This window comes from Zophobas morio, unplaced genomic scaffold (assembly GCF_036711695.1).
Source record: "Zophobas morio isolate AGI-343-1 ecotype UQ-CSIRO unplaced genomic scaffold, CSIRO_AGI_Zmor_V1 ptg000031l, whole genome shotgun sequence".
Classification (NCBI taxonomy): Eukaryota; Metazoa; Arthropoda; class Insecta; order Coleoptera; family Tenebrionidae; genus Zophobas; species Zophobas morio.
Genome location: NW_026972136.1, coordinates 5990180 through 6010753, shown reverse-complemented (window position 1 = coordinate 6010753; position 20574 = coordinate 5990180). Strand labels below are relative to the sequence as shown.

General features: G+C 33.3%; 2 protein-coding genes across 3 annotated transcripts in view; both read right to left on the bottom strand.

Moving 5' to 3' along the window:
- Positions 1 to 1476: 1476 nt before the first annotated feature.
- LOC135139685 (titin) lies at positions 1477 to 11020 on the bottom strand. Its single transcript, XM_064070002.1, has 6 exons — positions 10798 to 11020; positions 7793 to 10712; positions 7566 to 7744; positions 2305 to 2515; positions 2102 to 2245; positions 1477 to 2018 (listed from the first exon to the last, which is right to left on the bottom strand). Exons 2-6 carry the CDS (start codon positions 10706 to 10708, stop codon positions 1887 to 1889), a joined length of 3582 nt encoding a protein of 1193 aa, XP_063926072.1. The 5' UTR covers positions 10709 to 10712; positions 10798 to 11020; the 3' UTR covers positions 1477 to 1886.
- Positions 11021 to 15901: 4881 nt separating this feature from the next.
- Positions 15902 to 20574, bottom strand: part of Zdhhc8 (Zinc finger DHHC-type containing 8) — a 29601-nt gene continuing 24928 nt past the window's right edge. Inside the window, exon 8 of one of the 2 annotated variants that reach the window (XM_064069693.1) lies at positions 15902 to 16566. In XM_064069693.1, coding sequence (XP_063925763.1) covers positions 16342 to 16566 — 225 coding nt within the window. In that variant the 3' untranslated portion in view covers positions 15902 to 16341. The remainder of the gene's footprint in view (positions 16567 to 20574) is intronic. The other variant, XM_064069694.1, reaches the window with a different exon arrangement.

Below are 20574 nucleotides of genomic sequence, written 5' to 3'. Positions count from 1 at the left end.
GATACCTACAAAATTGTTTGTAACCTCATGCTAACTTTGTTATAATTTTTTTTACGTAACAAACATAACACATAACAACAATACAACTGCGGTATATAACCCTGCTATAGTTTTGTTACAAAACGGCTATAATGTGTGCTATTTGAAATAAAATTAAACAACGTTGAAATTATTTCTATTGTAATAGTTATCATCACGACAGAAACAAAAATTTAATGTTTAAATATGTATAACCCTAGACCTGATGTGAGATAGATAAAGATTTCCCCGTTTTCGGACCGACTAGAGCAGTTTTATATTTTTACATAAAAATGGTGGGTGCGCCGAGGTAATCATATATAATTTTCTCAATTCAAAGTTTGGCCTCGAAATGTACTAAGTATTATACTACTTTATGTTTTCTTTTTTTTTTATAATAATCAAGGGAAGGACTGATTCTAGTGTTATTTTAGCTCCAAAAAGTCATGTTTAGTAGCAGGCTGTCCTAGCACCAGGAATTTTCATTGTTTTTATATGAGCTTAATCGAATATGTGCCACAAAATACCATCGAAAGAACTAGGATTGACAATAAATTGAATTAGAGTTGGTTGTGACATTATTTGTGTGGGTGGTACTACTGCACAAAATGACATATCACATCATTCGATCAACTGACAGATCTGTCATCTGTCAGCGTCAAAAATTAAACACGTGCGTCAGTATCCATGTATTCGTATTTTCTCAACACCTAGTAACAAAAAGTGACTTAAGTCAAATTGAGGGCATTAATACCACCTACAAGCAACGCCAATTCAAATTAGTTTTATTTTCGATCACATGATAAATATTTACGGAAACATTTAAATTTTACATATACAATGGTCAATAACAACGTGAGCATAGCATAACATAAAATCTTCCAGTTGCTTCCCTTCTTACTTTCTAAGCATGAAGTACGAAAATGCAGGTTTCCGTTTCTGTCATCACAAGTAATACCTGAAAAAATACTTACCTTTAGTTTTCATATTTGTTCCTTTTATTTCTATCAATCACAACCCACCAATTTCCATTTAATTTAACACATTTTGAACAGGTCGTTGACTTTTAGATTCATTATCCATTATCCGTTAGAATCTCACTAATTAACGGTTAACGATTAAAATTGTTGCGATTCATGCATACATGCTGCCAATATTTCAGATTTTTATTACGTCATGAACTCGTGACGAATTAGCTTTTTTGTGAAATTTATTTAACAATAGATTAGTTTGCCCTTTGGGGCCGACTTCAATTCATCTGTTCTTTCGCCTTGGCTAATTAAGCTTGCTAACTGTACAAGTGTTAGTCGGGACAGGTCAAAAAAACACTTGAATCTGTTACATAATATATTGCATAAAGATAATACTAAACGAATCTACTCTTCATAACAGAAAATTAAAACTAAAATAAAAAGCATATCGCTAGAACGGAAATCGTCGAAATCAACAATCCAATAATTTCCTTCAGATGTTTTATTAAAAATACGCTTCATAAAATTTTCAACACTTGATAAAACCGATACAGTCCTCTTAAATCAACCGCAACTCATACGAAGATCCAGATTGCACCATTCTTTGGAAAATTGATAGAGACATCTTCAAAACGTGCATTAGAGTGAACATTTGCATCTTACAACGCATCACTACGATGATTTTTACAATCTAAATTAGGTATCCTAATGAAGATGGAAACCTTACTCTATTTATGAAAATATAAAAAATATTTTTTCCAAGTTATACATAAAGTCCGAAATGTAAACAATTTACATTCATCAAATTCATCACTTATCCTACGAATGAAACAAAACAGTTTGTACCATTGATATTTTCAACAATTTTTCATCCCACTACTCTACACCTAGGGCGCCCTATTTGGCGAAGTTCTTTTGACACTCTGGACTAGTCCAGTACTCGACCAGAACTTTACTCGCGGAACTCAACGCCGACTCTGTGCTCTGCAAGACGTTTTGGCGCAACTGCTGCTTGGTTGCTATTATGCTCTGGAACACACCAACACACATTACTCAATCTACTCAACTCTACACAAATTACAAGATTTATATAGTTGTTTACTAAAAAATACCTCTCTAGATTGATTTCCGACTTGTGAAACGAGTGCTTTTAGCTCCTGCTGGTACTTCTCGGGCCAACAAAGCCTGGATACTAAACCTCTTCTAAATGCATCGTCTGCTTTGATTGTTTGAGAAGCATACAACAATTCGCTCGCCTTTTACGATAAGAAATAAAAATGTTTTAATTACAAAAAACCTAAATTTTTATATTTACCAATCCGTTACTGCTTAAATGCGGTACGCTGAGTAAAAATCCGGCCTCTGGTATGCACCCTAACCTCGAGTAGGGGGCACTGAACGTCGAGGTGTCACTCGCTATTACCATGTCAAAAAGTGGCAGCATTGTGACAGCTAAACCTACACAGTCTCCTTGAATGCCGGCCACTAAGACCTTGGGAAAGTTTAAAAGGCACCTTAGGAACTCCCTGGAATCGTAAACAGAAGGTTATAATCGAGTACTGAAAATGACTAGAATAAATTTTGAGACCATTTACAGCCACAAGAACAAAGAATTGATCGAAGGTTATTTCGACAGAACTTCCCTCATCCGCAAATTTTCGATTTAAAGTTCCTCGAGTTTTCAATTTTTAATTTTTCAGTTTTTCGATTCTTTATTTTTACAATTTTTCGTTTCGGTTTTTAATTCCTTTAGTTCTCAATTTTTCCGTTTTTCAATATGCTCATTTTATAACTTTTTGTTTCATATGGGATTTTTCAGCTATTGGAAATTTCAATTTTTTGTTTGGGTTTTTTTCTATTTGCAATTTTTCAGTTTTTCATTTATCCGACTTTCAAATTTTTCGTTTTTTTCATGTTCCTATATATTTTTTCAGCTTCAAATTTTTCAATTTTTCTATTTGCAATTTTTCAGTTTTTTATTATTTTTTTTTTTGTTTCTCGAATTTCTCTTTTTCGAATTTTCAATTCTTCATTTCTTCAATTTTTCGATTTCGGTTTTTCGTTTTGGTCTTTATATTTTTAGTTTCTCATTATTTCAATGTTTTGATTTTGTCATTTTTCATTTTTTGGATTTTTCAATTTTTCGAATTGCAATTTTTTGGTTTTCAATTTTTCGACTTTTCAATTTTAGATTTTTTAATTTTTCGACTCAATTTTTCATTTTTTCAAATTTTTGATTTGCAATTTTTCGTTTTAGTTTTTTATTTTCTTTAGTTTTTTTAATTTTTCGATTTTCAATGTTCCGATTTTATCTTTTTTTTATTTCAATTTTTTCAATTTTTCGTTTTTTCAATTAGTTCTCATTTTTAAATGTTTCAGTTTTTCGATTTTCCAACATTTGGATGTTTCAATTTTTTTATTTTGCAATTCTTCGATATTTATTCTTTCAATTTGCAATTTTTCTGTTTTCAATTTTTGGATTTTTCAACTTTTCGATTTTTGTATTTTTCTAGTTTTCATTTTAAATATGTAATCATGATCTTTAAAATATTTTACTTCAATTGTACGATTTTTGCATTTTTTCATTTTTCAGTTATTGAAATTTTAAATTTGCAACGTTTAGTTTAGTTTTTTATTTTCTTTACTTTCTCAATTTTCCGGTTTGTTAATATTCTGATTTTCTAACTTTTCTTTTTTCCAACAGGAAATTTTTCAACTTTAGGATTTTCCAATTTTTTGTTTAGGTTTTTCATTTTCTATTTTTTTCAATTTTCATTTTTTCGCTTTCTAGTTTCAACTTTTTGCGATTTTTCAATTTTAATTTTTCAGTTTTTCGAACCTTTTACTTTTTTTTTCAAATTTTTGATTTGCAGCTTTTCGTTTTGCTTTTTTTATTTTCTGTAGTTTTAGAATTTTTCCATTTTCAATATTTCCATTTTAACATTTTTTATTTTCCAATTTCAAATTTTTCAGTTTTTTGTTTCTACAATTTTACAATTTCATGAGTTTTCAATTCTTCATGTCTTCATTTTTTCGGTTTTTAATTTTTCGATTTTTCAACTTTTAGATTTTTTAATTTTACGATTGTAGCATTTTTTCATTTTTCAGAATTTTTAAATTTTTTATTTATTCGATTTTTCAAATTTTTGAGTTGCAACGTTTCCTTTAGGTTTTTAGTTTTCTTTACTTTCTTAATTTTTTGGTTTTTCAATAATCTAATTTTATAACTTTTCTTTTTTCAATGTCAGATTTTTCAACTTTTGCATTTTTCAATTTTTCGTTTAGGGTTTTTATTTTCCTTATTTTTATTTTCAGTTATATGATTTTTCGACGTTTATGTTTCAAAATTTCTTTTTTTTTCAATTTTCATTTTTCAGTGTCTAGTTTACTCAATTTTTTGCAATTTTATTACTTAGAATTTTTCGATTTTTAATGTTTCGATTTTTTCATTTTTCAGTTATTGGATTTTAAATTTTTTTAATTCATTCGACTTTTCAAATTTTTGATTTGTTTAGGTTTTTATTTTCGTTACTTTCTCAATTTTCCGGCTTTTCAATATTGTGATTTTATAAGTTTTCTTTGTTTCAGTATAAGATTTTTCACTTTTTGGATTTTTCAATTTTTCCTTTCGCTTTTTTATTTTCTTTTTTCTTCCAGTTATTCGATTTTTCAATGTTTCTTTTTCATAATTTTTTTGTTTTTCTCAATTTTAATTTTTTCGGTTTCTAGTTTCTTCAACTTTTCGATTTGCGATTTTTCATTTTTAATTTTTCAATTCTTCGATTTTTCATTTTTCATTCCCTCAAATTTCGATTTGCAATTTTTCGTTTTGGTTTTTATTTTCTTTATCTTTACAATCTATTTTTCAATGTTCTAATTTTATCATTTTTCAATTTGAAATTTTCATTTTTGTTTTGTTTTTTCAATTTAATCATACGCACTCTTCGAGTTTTTAATTTAAAATTTTTCAGTTTTCGATTTACCAACTTTTGGATGTTTCAATTTTTAAATTTTGCACTTTTTCGTTTCTTTTGTTTTATTTTTTCAATTTGCAATTTTTCGGTTTTTTAACTTTTAGATTTTTTATTTTTCCGTTTTTTCGATTTAGATTTTTCAATTTTCCTAGTTTTCATTTTAAATGTGTAATAATGATTTTTTAAATATTTCACTCTTTCAATTTTACGATTTAAGCATTTTTTCATTTTTAGTTATTGGATTTTTAAATTTTTTCATTTATTCGATTTTTCAAATTTTTCTTTAGATTTTTATTTGCTTTATTTTTCCAATTTTTCTTTTTTTGTTTGTTCAATTTTACAACATAACTCTTCGAGTTTCCATTTTTAAATTTATTAGTTTTTCGATTTTCGAACTTTTTAATGTTTCAATTTTTGGAATTTTGCAATTTCGTAAGTTTTCAATTTTTCAATTTTTTAAATTTTTTATGTCTTCAATTTTTCGGGTTTTTCATCTTCTTTATTTTCAATTTTTGGTTTTTCAATATTTTGATTTTCACTTTCACGACTTTACAATTTTTGATTTGTAATTTTTCTGGTTTTCGTTGTAAATATGTAATAATTAGTTTTTAAAATTTTTCACTTTTTCAATTCTAGGTTTTCATATTTTTTCCATTTTTCAAATAACTTTTTCATTTATTCGACGTTTCATTTTTTTTTTAGGTTTGTTATTTGTTTTATTTCTTAAATTTTTCGATTTTTTCAATGTTCCAATTTTATAATTTTTTGTTTTTTTTTTCATTTTTTGGATTTCTGCAATTTCATAAATTTTTCATTTTTAGTGTTTCAATTTTTTAATTTTTTTAATTTTTATGTCTTCAATTTTTCGATTTGTTATTTTTGGTTTCGGGTTTTTACCTTCATTTTTTCAATTTTTGGTTTTTCAATGTTTTCATTTTTGTTTTTTTTAACGGGAAATTTTTCAATTTTTCGACTTCCAATTTCTCAGTTTTCAATTTTTAGATTTTTTACTTTCATAACTTTTCAATTTTTGATTTGTAATTTTTCTAGTTTTCGTTTTAAATATGTAATAATTAGTTTTTAAAATTTTTCACTTTTTCAATTCTACGATTTTTTCCATTTGTCAATTATTGGATTTTAAATCTTTTCATTTATTCGACTTTTAAAATTTTTTTTTTAAGGTTTTTATTTGTTTTATTTTTCCAAATTTTCGATCTTTTCAGTGTTCCGATTTTATAATTTTTTGTTTTTTCAATTTGAATTTGTTCAATTTTTCGATTTGCAATTTTCGATTTTTTTTTTGTTTCTTCAATTTTACGACATGGAACTCTTCGAGTTTTCATTTTTAAATTTATTAGTTTTTCGATTTTAGAACTTTTCAATGTTTCAATTTTTAGATTTCTGAATTTCATAAGTTTTTAATTTTTAATTTTTCAATTTTTTTTATTTTTGATATCTTCAATTTTTCGATTTGTAATTTTTGGTTTCGGGTTTTTATCTTCATTGTTTCAATTTTTCGTTTTTCAATGTTTTGATTTTTGTGTTTTTTAACGTGAAATTTTTCGATTTTTCGACTTCCAATTTCTCAATTTTCAATCTGATTTGAAATGTTTCTAGTTTTCGTTTTAAATATAATTAGGTTTTAAATTTTTTCACTTTTTCGGTTCTACGAATTTAGATTTTTTCCATTTTTCAATTATTGAATTTTAAAACTTCTTCATTTATTCGATTTTTAATTTTTTAGTTTTCGATATTCGATTTTTTAATTTTTCGATATTTCAATGTCACGGTTTTTCGAATTTAAAATTTTGAGGATTCAGAAACTTTTCGATTTTACAATTTTTTGGTTTTCCAATTTTCTTCGATTTTCGAGTTTCCCAATTTTTAGTTATTTATTTCAAAGTTTCGATTTTTCGTTTCTTCAGTTGTACGATTATTCATTTTTTTTTATTTTTTAGTTTTTCGGTTTTTAATTTTTCAATTTTTCAACTTTTCGTATAAAAAAAATTGAACAATTACTAAATTGAAAACGTTCAAAAATCTGAAAATTGGAATTAAGAACTTGAAAAACTTAAGATTATGATTAAAAGTTGAGAATTGCTGATAATTAAATCGGAAAATCAGATAGTTGGAAATCCAAAAATTTCAAAATTGAAAAATTTGAAAATCGGGGAAGTGAAAAAACAAATAATGAAAATTTAAAAATTCGGGAGCATGAAAAATAAAAACTCAAGAACTGGAAAATTCACGGAAATGAAAAATTATAAGATTTGATTCTGCGTTTTTTTTTTTAACAAAAATCCTTATTAATTAAAATAGAAATATGTATGTAAAGTTAAAGTAAATGTAAAGAAGCGTGCTATGCGTTAGTTTCAAGTGAGTTTTTCCATTACAAAATTTTGAGACTTCAATAATTTTTTGGGAGGGTTAATCGAATAAATTTTGATCAACAATTTACAATTACGACAATCTTACACCGTTTGCAAGATTTCAGAGTATCCGGTTTTGATTTTTTTTTCCAAAAATCTGGATGTCTAGTGTGAAAACTAAACCCGGATTCATACACCACAAATACAGGCATTAAAAAGCATGCAAATCTTACTTTACTAAAGTCGCCAACTCATTGGCTTTCTTTTTACGCGCCGCCTCCTCCTCCACGACCAGCAGCCTATAATCCAGCCCCTCGCAGAACGACTCATTGCTATCCGAAGTAATCGACACCACGTGACAATCGTCGTCCTTCCCGTACTCCTTCAAACACGCCGTCAAATCCTTCAAAACCTGCAACCCAACTCAATTACCACCAATCCGCGCCCCCCAATCCATTACCTGCTCGTTCAAGTAACACTTCCCGTCCACGCTGTGCAACTTAATCGACATCAATTTGTTCTTCTTCGTCGTCGTGAACGACTTGTACTCCACCACGCTCTTCTCCACGTGATTAACCTTCGCCTCCGTGACCGTATTGTTGTTGTTCTTGGCCACCTCCTTCGGCTTCCCGTCGCCGCTCTTCTTCACCTTCTTCTTCGGCGACTCCGCCGGCTTCTTCTTCGGCGACTTCTCCTCGCCGTCTTCTTCGCTCATCTCGTCGTTGCTGGAGAACGAACTACTCGAGTGTCTCCTGATGATGCGCGAAGCCTCGGCGGCGTTGTACGGGGGAGACGAAGGCGGACTGTGAACGGAACTCCTGGTAGAGTCTTTAGATTTTTTTCGGGTGATGGCAGTGGGTGTGGTTTCTTTTTTCGCTTCTTTTTTCAACGTAGGTGACACGATCTCTTTTTTACGTAGCGATTTTTGTACGTCTTTTGTGGTATTCTGTTGAAGATCGTTCTTGATCACGTTGGTTTTACTCATGAGCTCTTTGTGTGCTCGGTCTAGACTGATGACGGATTTGTTGGTCTTCTTTTTGACTTTGTCGGGGCTTGCGTCGTCGTTGGTTTTTACGTCGTAGATCATATTGACGGCCCCTTCGTCCATTAAGAGTTTGTCTACTTCGGTCAACCGTTTGGGTTTTTTCGCTGGGGGTTGCGGACTTTTACTGACGATTTTCTTCACGGGAGTTGCGATTTTTTTCTCGGGGGACTTTTCAGAGGTTTCTTTCTTTTCCACGATTTTCACAGCTTCCTTTTTCTCGACGACTTTGACCGGTTCCTTCTTCTCTACTACTTTAACTGGATCTTTCTTTTCCACTGGTTTAGCGGGTGATGGTTTAGACGGTTCGATTTTTGGCGATTTCATCGGACTCTTACTTGGCACCTCATCAGGGTCCCAAATGACTTTCCTTTTGATCACCCTCGAGCTCTTCGTTATGTAAACATTACTCGGGGAACCGTCTTCGGTTTTAATTGGGGTAGTAAGAGCCGCTTTTTTTGGTGGCAGAACTGGCTCCAACTCCGTCGATTTACGTTTCCTGGTGTACGTTTTGATCACCATTCCGGTTTTGAGTCTTGGTTCAAGGTCCACCGGTTTCTTGTCACCAGGAGACTTTTGGGAAACCGTTGGTGTTATTACTACTTTTGCCTCCTTTTGTGGAGTCGCTACTTTCTTCTCTTCTTCTGGTTTAGGTTTGAGGACTTTCACAGGCTTTCCTGGTAACTCCTTCAGCTGCTCCAAAGCGATTTCTCTTTCTGTTCTTTTAGCAACCTCTTTCCTTTCCTCAGCTGCTTGCTTCTGGTTCATTAGTTGTATCTCGTCACCTTCGCCCTCCAAAATCGCAATCAAGTCGGAATTGTTTTTGATTTCTGACATTTGATTCACAGAACTGCTGGGGGCTTCAGCGGGTTCTGCTTTCGGGCTCGTTTTTTCTTTATCCGTGGGGATCAATTTTTTCGCTAGACGTTGTGTGAGTTTTCTCGCAAAGAGAAGATCGCCGCTGCTGGTGGAATTCTGTTCTTGCTTCATTTTGAAACGTTCCATGATTTCTTTCTCGATTTCTTGCTTGGAGACGATCTGACTGGTTAGATTTCTGTAAGGGACCTTCACCCCGAGTCGCGGTTTAGGCATGGTGCGACCACCATTGGACACTCCTTCCGTGGGTTTACTGATATCTCTACCCAGAACGTGGAGAGGGATATCAGAGATGGGTTTACGCCCGCGTTGTTTTTTGGGTTTGGGTGTCACCACTTCCTCTGATTTGTGAGGATCATCCACGGACTCGCTTTCCTTCGTCACCAGATAAATCGCCTCTGTATAATCCTGCGAACTATCGTCATTCCGGTCATCGTCCTCAATCTGTTCTATAGTTAGTTCAGTCTGCGATTCGTCCGGATTTATAATAACCACAGTCTCGGTGAGCCCTTTGGAGGTTTTCGTTTGCGCTAGATGCTCCTCGATGATCTCGTTGGTCTCGACGTCTTCAGATTCAAGAACTGTGTATTCCATCTCCTCCACGGCCTCTGGCGGCACTTCATCACACTTCAATTCCGAGATTTCTATTTCTTTTTGTTTTTCGGGAGGCGTTTCCGCCACATCTGGCGGTTCCTGCACCACTATATGTTCCTCATTTTCTGGATGTTCCTCGGCCTCTGGCTCCTCGGTCTCTGGAAGTTCCTCAGTCTCTGGATGCTCCTCAGACTCTGGATGCTCCTCAGACTCTGGTTGTTCCTCAGTCTCTGGAATTTCCTCAGTTTCTGGGGCTTCAACCACTTCAGTGGCTGCCTCCTCTGGCTCCCCGCCTTCCACGACTTCTGTCACCGTTTCTTCGATCACCTCGTCGACGGGTATGGAGCCGACGGACTTGTCAAGGTCACTGGTTTCTTCGTCCACGGGAAGCGCGACTTCCTCGACGGGCACGGCGACCTCTTCGACCGGAAGCGCGTCTTCTGGCTCTGGGTTCTCCGTGGTGGTTTCAACCACGGGCTCCGCCTCCTTCGTGTCCGTAACGTAGTCCACCTCTTCACTTTCAATGACGGTTTGCTGCTCGGTGCTATCTGCCACCACCTCGTGCGTCTCGTCAGTCGCGGTTTTCTCTTCAGTCACAGTAGTTATCACAGTCTCGTCCGTTTTGGGTTCGGTGGCCTCGGCCTCGGCCCCCGCACTCACTTCACTCGTTTCGTTGTCGCCGTCGGCGGCGATTTCAGCTGCGATTTTTTCCCACGACAACTCCTTCTCGCTGGTCGCGTTCTTCTCGGTCTCGCTGCTGCTCACGGAGTCGGGAACGCCCTCTTCGGCGACTTCTTTCGGTGGTAAGTCCGGCGGGGACTCCACGTTGTTGGTCTCGGAAGAGTCGACCACGGCAGTCTCCATCCCTCTACAACACGCCCAATTAGCATTCCGCAGGTGAGGTTACACATGTAAACAATCCCACCTCATTATTTACAAAACAATTCAATTACCTTATTAGATAACAACTCGCGGTTGAAATTCCACACACGCGCGCTCCTCACTAACCTAAATACGCTAAACGAATTCAACAACTAGTCCGCACGTTTCGGGAGCTTACTTCGTCATTTTTCTTTAAGTTTCTCCTAAAATACGTGAAAATGCACCCTTGAAGCCATTGCGTCTATCAGTAGGAAAATCGCCATGTTGCTTTTCGGAAACGTCATCACCAATCGGCTGTCAAAAACGTCACTGTCAAAAAATAGCGGCCAATGGGGAGCGGCGTCCGCGGTTTGGTGCGCGCGGATTGGCGGAGGGGTTCGCGCGGGGTTCAAACACGCTTGCCCATGATGGTTTGGTCGGAGATATTGGAAAACTCCATCGCGACCATTATGTGTTGCATACGTCGATTTTCACGTCACGTGTTGCTCGGACCATTTGTGACTGCGAGTCGGGACGGAAATGCGCTGATTGAATTAAATTGGTTGTTTATTTAGTGTAGCGCCGACACTTTCTTGATAAGAAAGAGCCGGGAAAATTACCCCATTCTGGGTTATTACCAATATCTTTAATAAGTAAAGTAGGTTACTGAGTAATTTTTGAGATGGTTAATTGATTGGGGTCTATTGAAAAGTAGGTTGTTCTATTTTGCATAATATAAATAAATAAGGGGGCTCGGTGCATCCAGTTAACGCTTGCATTTTGTGTGCATTGTAACAATGAAGGTGTTGAAATTGTGTGTCGTTGTCATGGTTGTTGCCGTTTGCTGGGTGCAGAGGTGCTGGACGGGTCCTGTGGGAAACCCCGAAACGGTGCGTTTTATTTATTTGGTTTTTGCATTTTTCCTAATTTATTTATTCAGGCTTTAGAAATCATGGCCCAGATTCCTCAGTGGCACTGTATGAGATACAGAAAGTTCGAGCTGGTGCGACGATGTAGAGGCTACAAGAACATAAGACGATTGTAGTGTTTCTAATTTTTAAATATTTATTTATTACAAAATAGGTTTACTTGTAAAATACTCGTTATCTTCGTACAATAAATATTTATTGTTAAGGTTTTTACACAAAGAGTTTCACTCTGAAACGCAGTCAGAAAAATTTGATGATAATTTTTTTTATTTATTTTTTTTTAAGAAATGCCCAGTAATAGTGTCCAACTTTACCATTGATTGTTTTCTTATGAAGTTGAGGTTACAGTCATTGCGCTGGAGAAACCAACAACTTAAAACGATAACAACAGTCATTATATTGTTACTGTTATTATTAGCTCTATTTCACAACTGGAAATGGCGCCAATGTAAACTCTTCAAGGATTATTAATGAAAGAAGATTATTTTTGGACAGTTAAAACAATAAGTTTTACCACTGGAAATACCTTTTTAAGGACTTCAGAACACGCTAAAAACAATAAGGGGGGGCATTTTCAAATCTTAATTATATTTATAGATTAACCTGAAGGTGGTGTAACTCTAAAATTTATTTATTCATTTCCTCCAAGGAATCGATGACGTCATCTTAACACGTAATGTTAAAAAAGTCTCCACAGGGATCTGTTCTAAGCTGTGGTGCTAAGAAAAATCAGTTATAAATCGTTCGAGATGTTTTTTGACAAAGGTAGGACATGTAATCTAATAACTTGGTTTGAAACCAATTTCGTACTTATATGCGAATATCCCTAATGAAAAATTAAACTCATTATTTTGGATTAAATTTATCTAATCATCAAATACTTTTAAAATTTTTTAAATCAAATATTCCTACACTTGTAGTTTACGAATTCGCGTTTAGGTTTAATCACAATTATTTTACAGAAATGTTTCTGCAATACTCGCTACGTGTGCTGTGTAACTGCGTTGTGATAGCTTGGGCTGGAGTGCCACCCAAGTGTTCAAATAAGATCTGCGCTAATGAGGTTCGAATTTCATTCGCATCCTCGTTACATTTTTTTTTAACAAATCAAGAACAGTTCACCCTATTTACTTGAAAATTACAGTAATGTCACACCGCAAATAATTCGACTTTTTTCGAAGTATAAACATAAATAACTTCACAAAGTTAACCACCTAATTATTAAGTGTTCATTTTTTCGTTAAATATATTTTCCATCGTTCGCATTTTTCAAATTTTATAATTGTTCAAAGAAGCGAGATTTGTTTCAGGAGCAAGGGAGGTTCTTTCGAAATAAATTTTGACCAGTTTTCTTTTAAATATAAAACCTTCTTGAGAGCTCAAAATGATTTTTTTAAGAATGTGAAACCCTCTCGGAGCTCCCAATTGTCTTTTTTAAAAATGTAAAACCTTCTTGGGGATTGTCTTTTTTAAAAATGTAAAACCTTCTTGGGGACCCAAAATGTATTTTTTTAAGAATGTAAAAACTTCTCGGGGGTTCCAATTGTCCTTTTAAAAATGTAAAACTTTCTTGGGGGCGCTAAATTTTTTTTTTTTAGAATGTGAAAGCTTCTTGGGGGTCCCCAATCTTTTTTTTAAATTTAAACCTCTCTTCGGACCCCAAATGTCTTTTTTTAAAATGTAAAACCTTCTCGGGGGGCCCAAATGTCTTTTTTTTAAATGTAAAACCTTCTCAGGGGCCCCAGATGGCATTTTTTTAATATGAACCCTTCCCTGGTGTCCCAACTGTCTTTTTTAAAAATGGAAAACCTTCTCAGGGGCGCAAAATGTCTTTCTTTTAAGAATGTGAAACTTTCTTGGGATCCCAACTGTCTTTTTTAAAAATGTAAAACCTTCTCAGGGGTCCCAACGGTCTTTTTTTTATGTAAAACCTTCTCGGGGGCCCCAAACGGCTTTTTTTTTTTAATGAAACCTCGGGGGTTCCAACTGTCTTTTTTAAAAATGTAAAACCTTCTCGGGGGCGCCAAATGTCTTGTTTTAAGAATGTGAAATCTTCTCGGAGGTCCCAAATGTCTTTTTGTTAAGAATGTGAAACCTTCTCGGGTGTTCCAAATATCTTTTTTAAAAATGTAAAACCTTCTCACGGGTCCCAACGGTCTTTTTTTTTTAATGTAAAACCTTCTCGGGGGCCCCAAATGTTTTTTTTTTATATGAAACCTTCTCGGAAGTTCCAACTGTCTTTTTTAAAAATGTAAAACCTTCTCGGGGGTCCCAACTGTCTTTTTTTTTAATGTAAAACCTTCTCGGGGGCCCCATTTGGCTTTTTTCTAATATGAAACCTTCTCGGGGATCCCAACTGTCTTTTTTAAAAATGTAAAACCTTCTCGAGGGTCCCAATTGTCTTTTTTCAAAAATGTGAAATCTTCTCGGGGGGCTCAAATGTCTTTTTTTTATATATGAAACCTTCCCGGGGGTCCCAACTGCCTTTTTTAAAAATGTAAAACCTTCTGAGGGGCGCAAAATGTCTTTCTTTTAAGAATGTGAAACTTTCTTGGGAGCCCAACAACTGTCTTTTTTAAAAATGTAAAACCTTCTCGGGGGCGCCAAATGTCTTGTTTTAAGAATTTGAAACCTTCTCGGAGGTCCCAAATGTCTTTTTTTTTAAGATGAAACCTTCCAGAGGGCCCCAAATGTCTTTTTTGGAAATGTAAAACCTTCTCAGGAGTCCCAACTGTCTTTTTTAAAAATGTAAAACCTTCCCTGGGGCCCCAACTGTCTTTTTTAAAAATGTAAAAGCTTCTCGGGGGTCCCAACTGTCTTTTTTTAAAATGTAAAACCTTCTCGGGGGCCCCATTTGGCTTTTTTCTAATATGAAACCTTCTCGGGGATCCCAACCGTCTTTTTTAAAAATGTAAAACCTTCTCGGGGGCCCCAACTGTCTTTTTAAAAATGTAAAACCTTCTCGGGGGTCCCAACTGTCTTTTCTTAAAATGTAAAACCTTCTCGGGGGCCCCATTTGGCTTTGTTCTAATATGAAACCTTCTCGGGGATCCCAACCGTCTTTTTTAAAAATGTAAAACCTTCTCGGGGGTCCCAATTGTCTTTTTTCAAAAATGTGAAATCTTCTCGGGGGCCCCAAATGTCTTTTTTTATATGAAACCTTCCCGGGGTTCCCAACTGTCTTTTTTAAAAATGGAAAACCTTCTCAGGGGCGCAAAATGTCTTTCTTTTAAGAATGTGAAACTTTCTTGGGATCCCAACTGTCTTTTTTTAAAATGTAAAACCTTCTCAAGGGTTCCAACGGTCTTTTTTTTAGATCTAAAACGTTCTCGGGGGCCCCAAACGGCTTTTTTTTTAATGAAACCTTCTCGGGGGTTCCAACTGTCTTTTTTAAAAATGTAAAACCTTCTCGGGGGCGCCAAATGTCTTGTTTTAAGAATGTGAAATCTTCTCGGAGGTCCCAAATGTCTTTTTGTTAAGAATGTGAAACCTTCTCGGGTGTTCCAAATATCTTTTTTAAAAATGTAAAACCGTCTCACGGGTCCCAACCGTCTTTTTTTAATATGAAATCTTCTCGGGGGTCCCAACTGTCTTTTTTAAAAATGTAAAACCTTCTCAGGGGTCCTAACTCTCTATTTTCAAAATGTAAAACCCTCTCGGGGGCCCCAAATGTCTTTTTTTTAATATGAAACCTTCCCGGGGGTCTCAACTGCCTTTTTTAAAAATGTAAAACCTTCTCGGGGACGCCAAATGTCTTGTTTTAAGAATGTGAAATCTCGGGGGTCCCAAATGTTTTTTGTCAAGAATGTGAAACCTTCTCGGGGGTCCCAACTGTTTTTTTTTTTAATGTAAAACCTTCTTGGGGATCCAAAATGTCTTTTTGTTAAGAATGTAAATCCTTCTCAGGGATCCCAAATGTCTATTTTAAAAACGTAAAACCTTCTCGGGGGTCCCAAATGTCTTTTTGTCAAGAATGTGAAACCTTCTCAAGGGTCCCAACTGTCTTTTTTAAAAATGTAAAACCTTCTCGGGGGTCCAAAATGTCTTTGTTAAGAATGTGAAACCTTCTCGGGGTCCCAACGGTTGCATATACGAAATTGGTTGCCCAACAAAATTACTAAATTGAGATTACCTACCTCTGTCTAAAAATATCCTGAACGATATACAAAGTGTGTTTCATCATGTGCATTACTACGTCCGGTGTATATTTCCTTTCACACGTTGGTGGTTCCCGCGTCCGACGTGCTGTGCAAATAAAAAAAAAAACTACTAAAACTTAAATATATTTACACCATTAAAGTTATCATCAATAATACACTCAACAACTCATCTTATAAAAAAAAAGATGCCTGAGCCGCTGCTTTCGGTTAGTACAGTTACAGTCTGGTTAGGTTTGTTATGATCAGATCACTAAAAAACAAAATATAAAAAAATACAAACAAATGTTAAGTCAACAGTAAAACAACAACACAAGCCACATTTCCATAATACACACGGATAAAATTTCCAAATGAGACGAAAATTCTTTAAACATTGTAGATAAACAACAAATAACATATAGATTATATTACACACACTACAGTTGGTCTTAGGTCCGTGACACAGTGGGATGAGTAGTAAACGGAATGTTTACTGTTACGATGAGGGTCTCTGATGCAGAGAAACTAAATGCACTCATTCGGCGGGGCGAGAGTGCCAACACCTGCCCTATACAGATATCTCATAGTTCATGTCGTAGACGCTGGTCCGGTCGGGGGTGGAGGGACGTTGAGGCATGTGGGCAGCACACTGGGAGTTGGGGGCGGTCAGCTCCACCGAGTCGGACATCTCGAGCGCCCGCACGAACGACATCGGCCGGCGCCGCTGGTCGGTCACGGTGGGCGTCCCGGCGCCCAACGGACCCTTCCGGTGCACCTGAGGGCAAGGATACTCCTACATCAAACACAAGAAACACGTGTCTGGTTATGCCCACGCGAGATACATCGAACACCGAAGATGCGGGCAACGAGAAGGCGGCCATTTGGGGGAGATGCCATCTTGTTGCTCGCACCGGAAAACATTTACACAGAGAAAAACACCAAAACGTCTACTAGTCGAGTGGTGGGATTGGTAGTCGCCATTAAGATGTTAAACATGGTGTAATATTGTTTTTGTAGCTCTTTGTGTTGTTAAAAAATAAATAAATAAAAATGCATCAAAGCACACCCCTCAATTTTTTTTGGAAAATATGCAACCAGTATTACTATGATCTGTCAGTGAACTAAATAAAATATTGGTTTGCCAATTAGTGTCACAGTGTTATAAAATGATTCTAAATAATTGTTTATTTGGCAAAATCCAATAATAATATTTATTCATTTAATAGTTTAAATTTTCGATTACATACCGCTTTGATCTGGAAACCAAGTAAGTTTTAGACGTTATCGGAAACAAATATTTGGGGATCGATTTGTCATTTCTACCTATCAAAACACTCAATCCCGGAAAACAACAACTCAAACTACATATTTTAACTTCTTTTTAAAGTTTGAAGTTTCAAAATTGAATGGCTTGGTTATTGATTTCGTCACCTAGGCAACCTCAGTGTAACCAACGTATGCTAGCCACACCAAAAAAACACTAGGTCTCCTTTGATGATTTTTCTCTCGAAAACAAAGAAATAAAATACCGCAATTGAAAAAATTTTATAAAAAAAAAATCGGCTCGATGTAAATGTTGAGATGATTAGTCAGACTACTGACAGACAAAAAACAATATTATCGAATCAGTGTGTCCAACATGAAGAAAAAATATCAATGCTTACTTAGTTTAAAAAACATCGTGGGAGAATGTGGTCTATAACACAGTGACAGTTTTGTCGAATAAATGTTATTTTAAAAGTTAAGAAGTAACATAGTCCTGAACTTGTGGTTTATGAATCCGTGTTGAGTTTTTGTCCTACACATCGAGATTTTTGGATAAAAAATCAAAAATTTTAGACATACCATTTTTTCGAATTTTAGATTTTTCAACTTCCGATTTGTCAATTTTTCGATTTCTCCATTTCTCGATTAATTTATTTTTTGAATTTCCCATTTCTTAATTTTTCAACATATCGATTTTTTATTTTTTCAATTTTTCAGTTTCTCCATTTTTCAGTTTTCCGATTTATAAATTTTTGCGATTTTTAAATTTTGGATTTTCGATTTCTTGGTTTTTCAATTTTAGATTTTTGAATTTCTCAATTTCTCTATTTTTTAATTTACAGATTTTCCGATGTTTCAGTTTTATGATTTTTTAATTTTTCGACTCTTCAATTTTTCATTTTTGACGTTTCTAAATTTTCAATTTTTTGATATTTCAGTTTTGGAATTTTTCAATATTTGATTCTTCAATTTTTGATTTTTCAACTTTTTGATTTCTCAATTTCTCCATTTCTCGATTGATTTTTTTAATTTCTCAATTCTTGATTCTCGATTTTTCAATTTGTTGATTCTTCAATTTTTCTTCCATTCTTCAGTTTTAGCATTTTTCAATATTTGCTTTTTCAATTTTTAGGTTTTTCGGCTTATCGATTTACCGATATTTTACTTTTGCAATTTTAGTTTTTTGAATTTTTCAGTTTCTCGATTTTTTAGTTTTACGATTTTTCATTTTTCCGATTTATTAATTTTTGCGATTTTTAAATTTTGAGTTTTCGATTTCTTGATTTTTCAATTTTAAATTTTTGAATTTCTCAATTTCTCTATTTTCAATCTTTCGATTACTAAAGTTTTAGATATTTCGGCGTTGGGATTTTCCAATTTTTCGATTTCTCCATTTTTTAATTTAGAGATTTTCCGATATTTCAGTTTTACGATTTTTCAATTTTTCTATTCTTTAGTGTTTCTACCACTGTTTAATTTTTTGATATTTCAGTTTTAGGATTTTTCCGTATTTGATTTTTCAATTTTTGGATTTTTCAACTTTTTGAATTCTCAATTTCTCCGTTTTTCAATTGATTTTTTAGTTTCCCAATCCTTGATTCTCGACTTTTCAATTTGTTGATTCTTCAATTTTTCTTCTATTCTTCAATTTTTGGGTTTTTCGACGTTTCGATTTTTCGATTTTTTACTTTTTCATTTCATTTTTTTAGTTTTTCAATTTCTCGATTCTTCAGTTTTTCAATTCTTTATTTTTCCGATTTTTCGATGACTCAATTTTTAGATATTTCGGCGTTGGGATTTTCTAATTTTTCCACTCTTCAATTTTTTGACGTTCCTAAATTTTCAATTTTTAGGTTTCTCTATTTTTCGATTCTTTAATGTTTTTACCATTGTTCAATTTTTCGATATTTCAGTTTTGGGATTTTTCAATATTTGAATCTTTAATTTTTGGATTTCTCGATTTTTTATTTTTTCGATTTGCTAATTTAGATTTTTCAATTTTTGGATTTTTTGTTTCGATTTCCCGATTTTTCAATTCTTCGATTTCCCAATTTTGCGAATTTTCGAATTTTCTCCTTAGTTTTTGATTTTACGGTTTTTAAAAATTTTTGATTTTTCAATTTTTCTATTTCTCGAATTATCGGTTTTTTAATTTTATAGTTTTCAATTTTAATTTTTTGATTTTCCAGTTTTTCATTTCAGTTTTGAAATTATTAAATTTTTCAAATTTTCGTTTTCTCGATTTCTCGACCCAATTTTTTGATATATCAGTTTTAGGATTTGTCAATTTTTTGATATTTCAGTTTTGGGATTTTTCCATATTTGATTCTTCAATTTTTGGATTTTTATTGTTTCGATTTCCCGATTTTTCAAATTTTCGATTTCTCAATTTTTCGAATTTTTTCCTTCAGTTTTTGATTTTTTGTTTTTTAAAATTTTTGATTTTTCAATTTCTCGATTTTATAATTTTATAGTCTTCAATTTTTAATCTTTCGATTTTCCAGTTTTTCATTTCAATTTTGGAATTTTTAAATTTTTCAAAATTTCGTTTTCTCGATTTCTTCATTCTTCGAATTCTCAATTTTCCGGTGTTTCAGTTTTACGAGTTTTCAATTTTTCGATACTTCAATTTCTGGATTGATTTTTTGATTTTCCCATTTCTCGATTGACTCAATTTTTAGATATTTCAGTGCTGGGATTTTCCAATTTTTCAACTTTTCAAAATAGCGATTTTTCAATTTTTTGACTCTTCAATGTTTCGATTAATTGATTTTTTAGTTTCCAATTTCTCGAGTTTCGGGTTTTTTAGTTCTCGACTGTTCAATTTTTCGATGTTTCAGTTTTTTTTCGATTTGGTAATTTTAGATTATTCAATTTTTGGATTTTTTTTATGTTTCGATTTCTCGATCTATCGATTTTCAGTTTTAAATTTTTCGGTTTTTTAAAATGTTTGCAATTTTTCTATTTCTCGATTTATCGAGAATTATGTTTCCATTTTTTGAGTGTTCAATTTCTGTATTTTACAATTTTTCGATTTATCCATTTTTTAATTTTAGAGCTTCAATTTTTAATTTTTCAATTTTCCAGTTTTTCAATCAGTTTTAGAATTAAACATTTTTTCCATTTCATAACTTTCCAATTTTTGACGTTTCTAAATTTCCAGTTTTTCGATATCTCAATTTCACGATTGACTTTTTGATTTTTCCATTTCGTGATTTCTCAATTTTTAAATTTTTCGATTTCTCAATTTTCGATGTTTCAGTTTTAGGATTTTCAGTTTTTTTTTCCATTTTTTAATTTTTAGACATTTCAGTTTTGGGATTTTTCAATATCATTTGATCCTTCAACTTTGGATTTTTCGACTTTTCGATTTCACCATTTTTAACTTTTTCGGTTTTTCAGTTTTGGATTTTTAATTTTTTCGATTTTTTGATGTTTCGATTTCTCGACTTTCCAATTTTTTGACATTTTAATTTTTCAATTTTTAAAATTTAAAATTTTTTAATTTCCCGATTTTTCGACTTCTCGGTTTTAG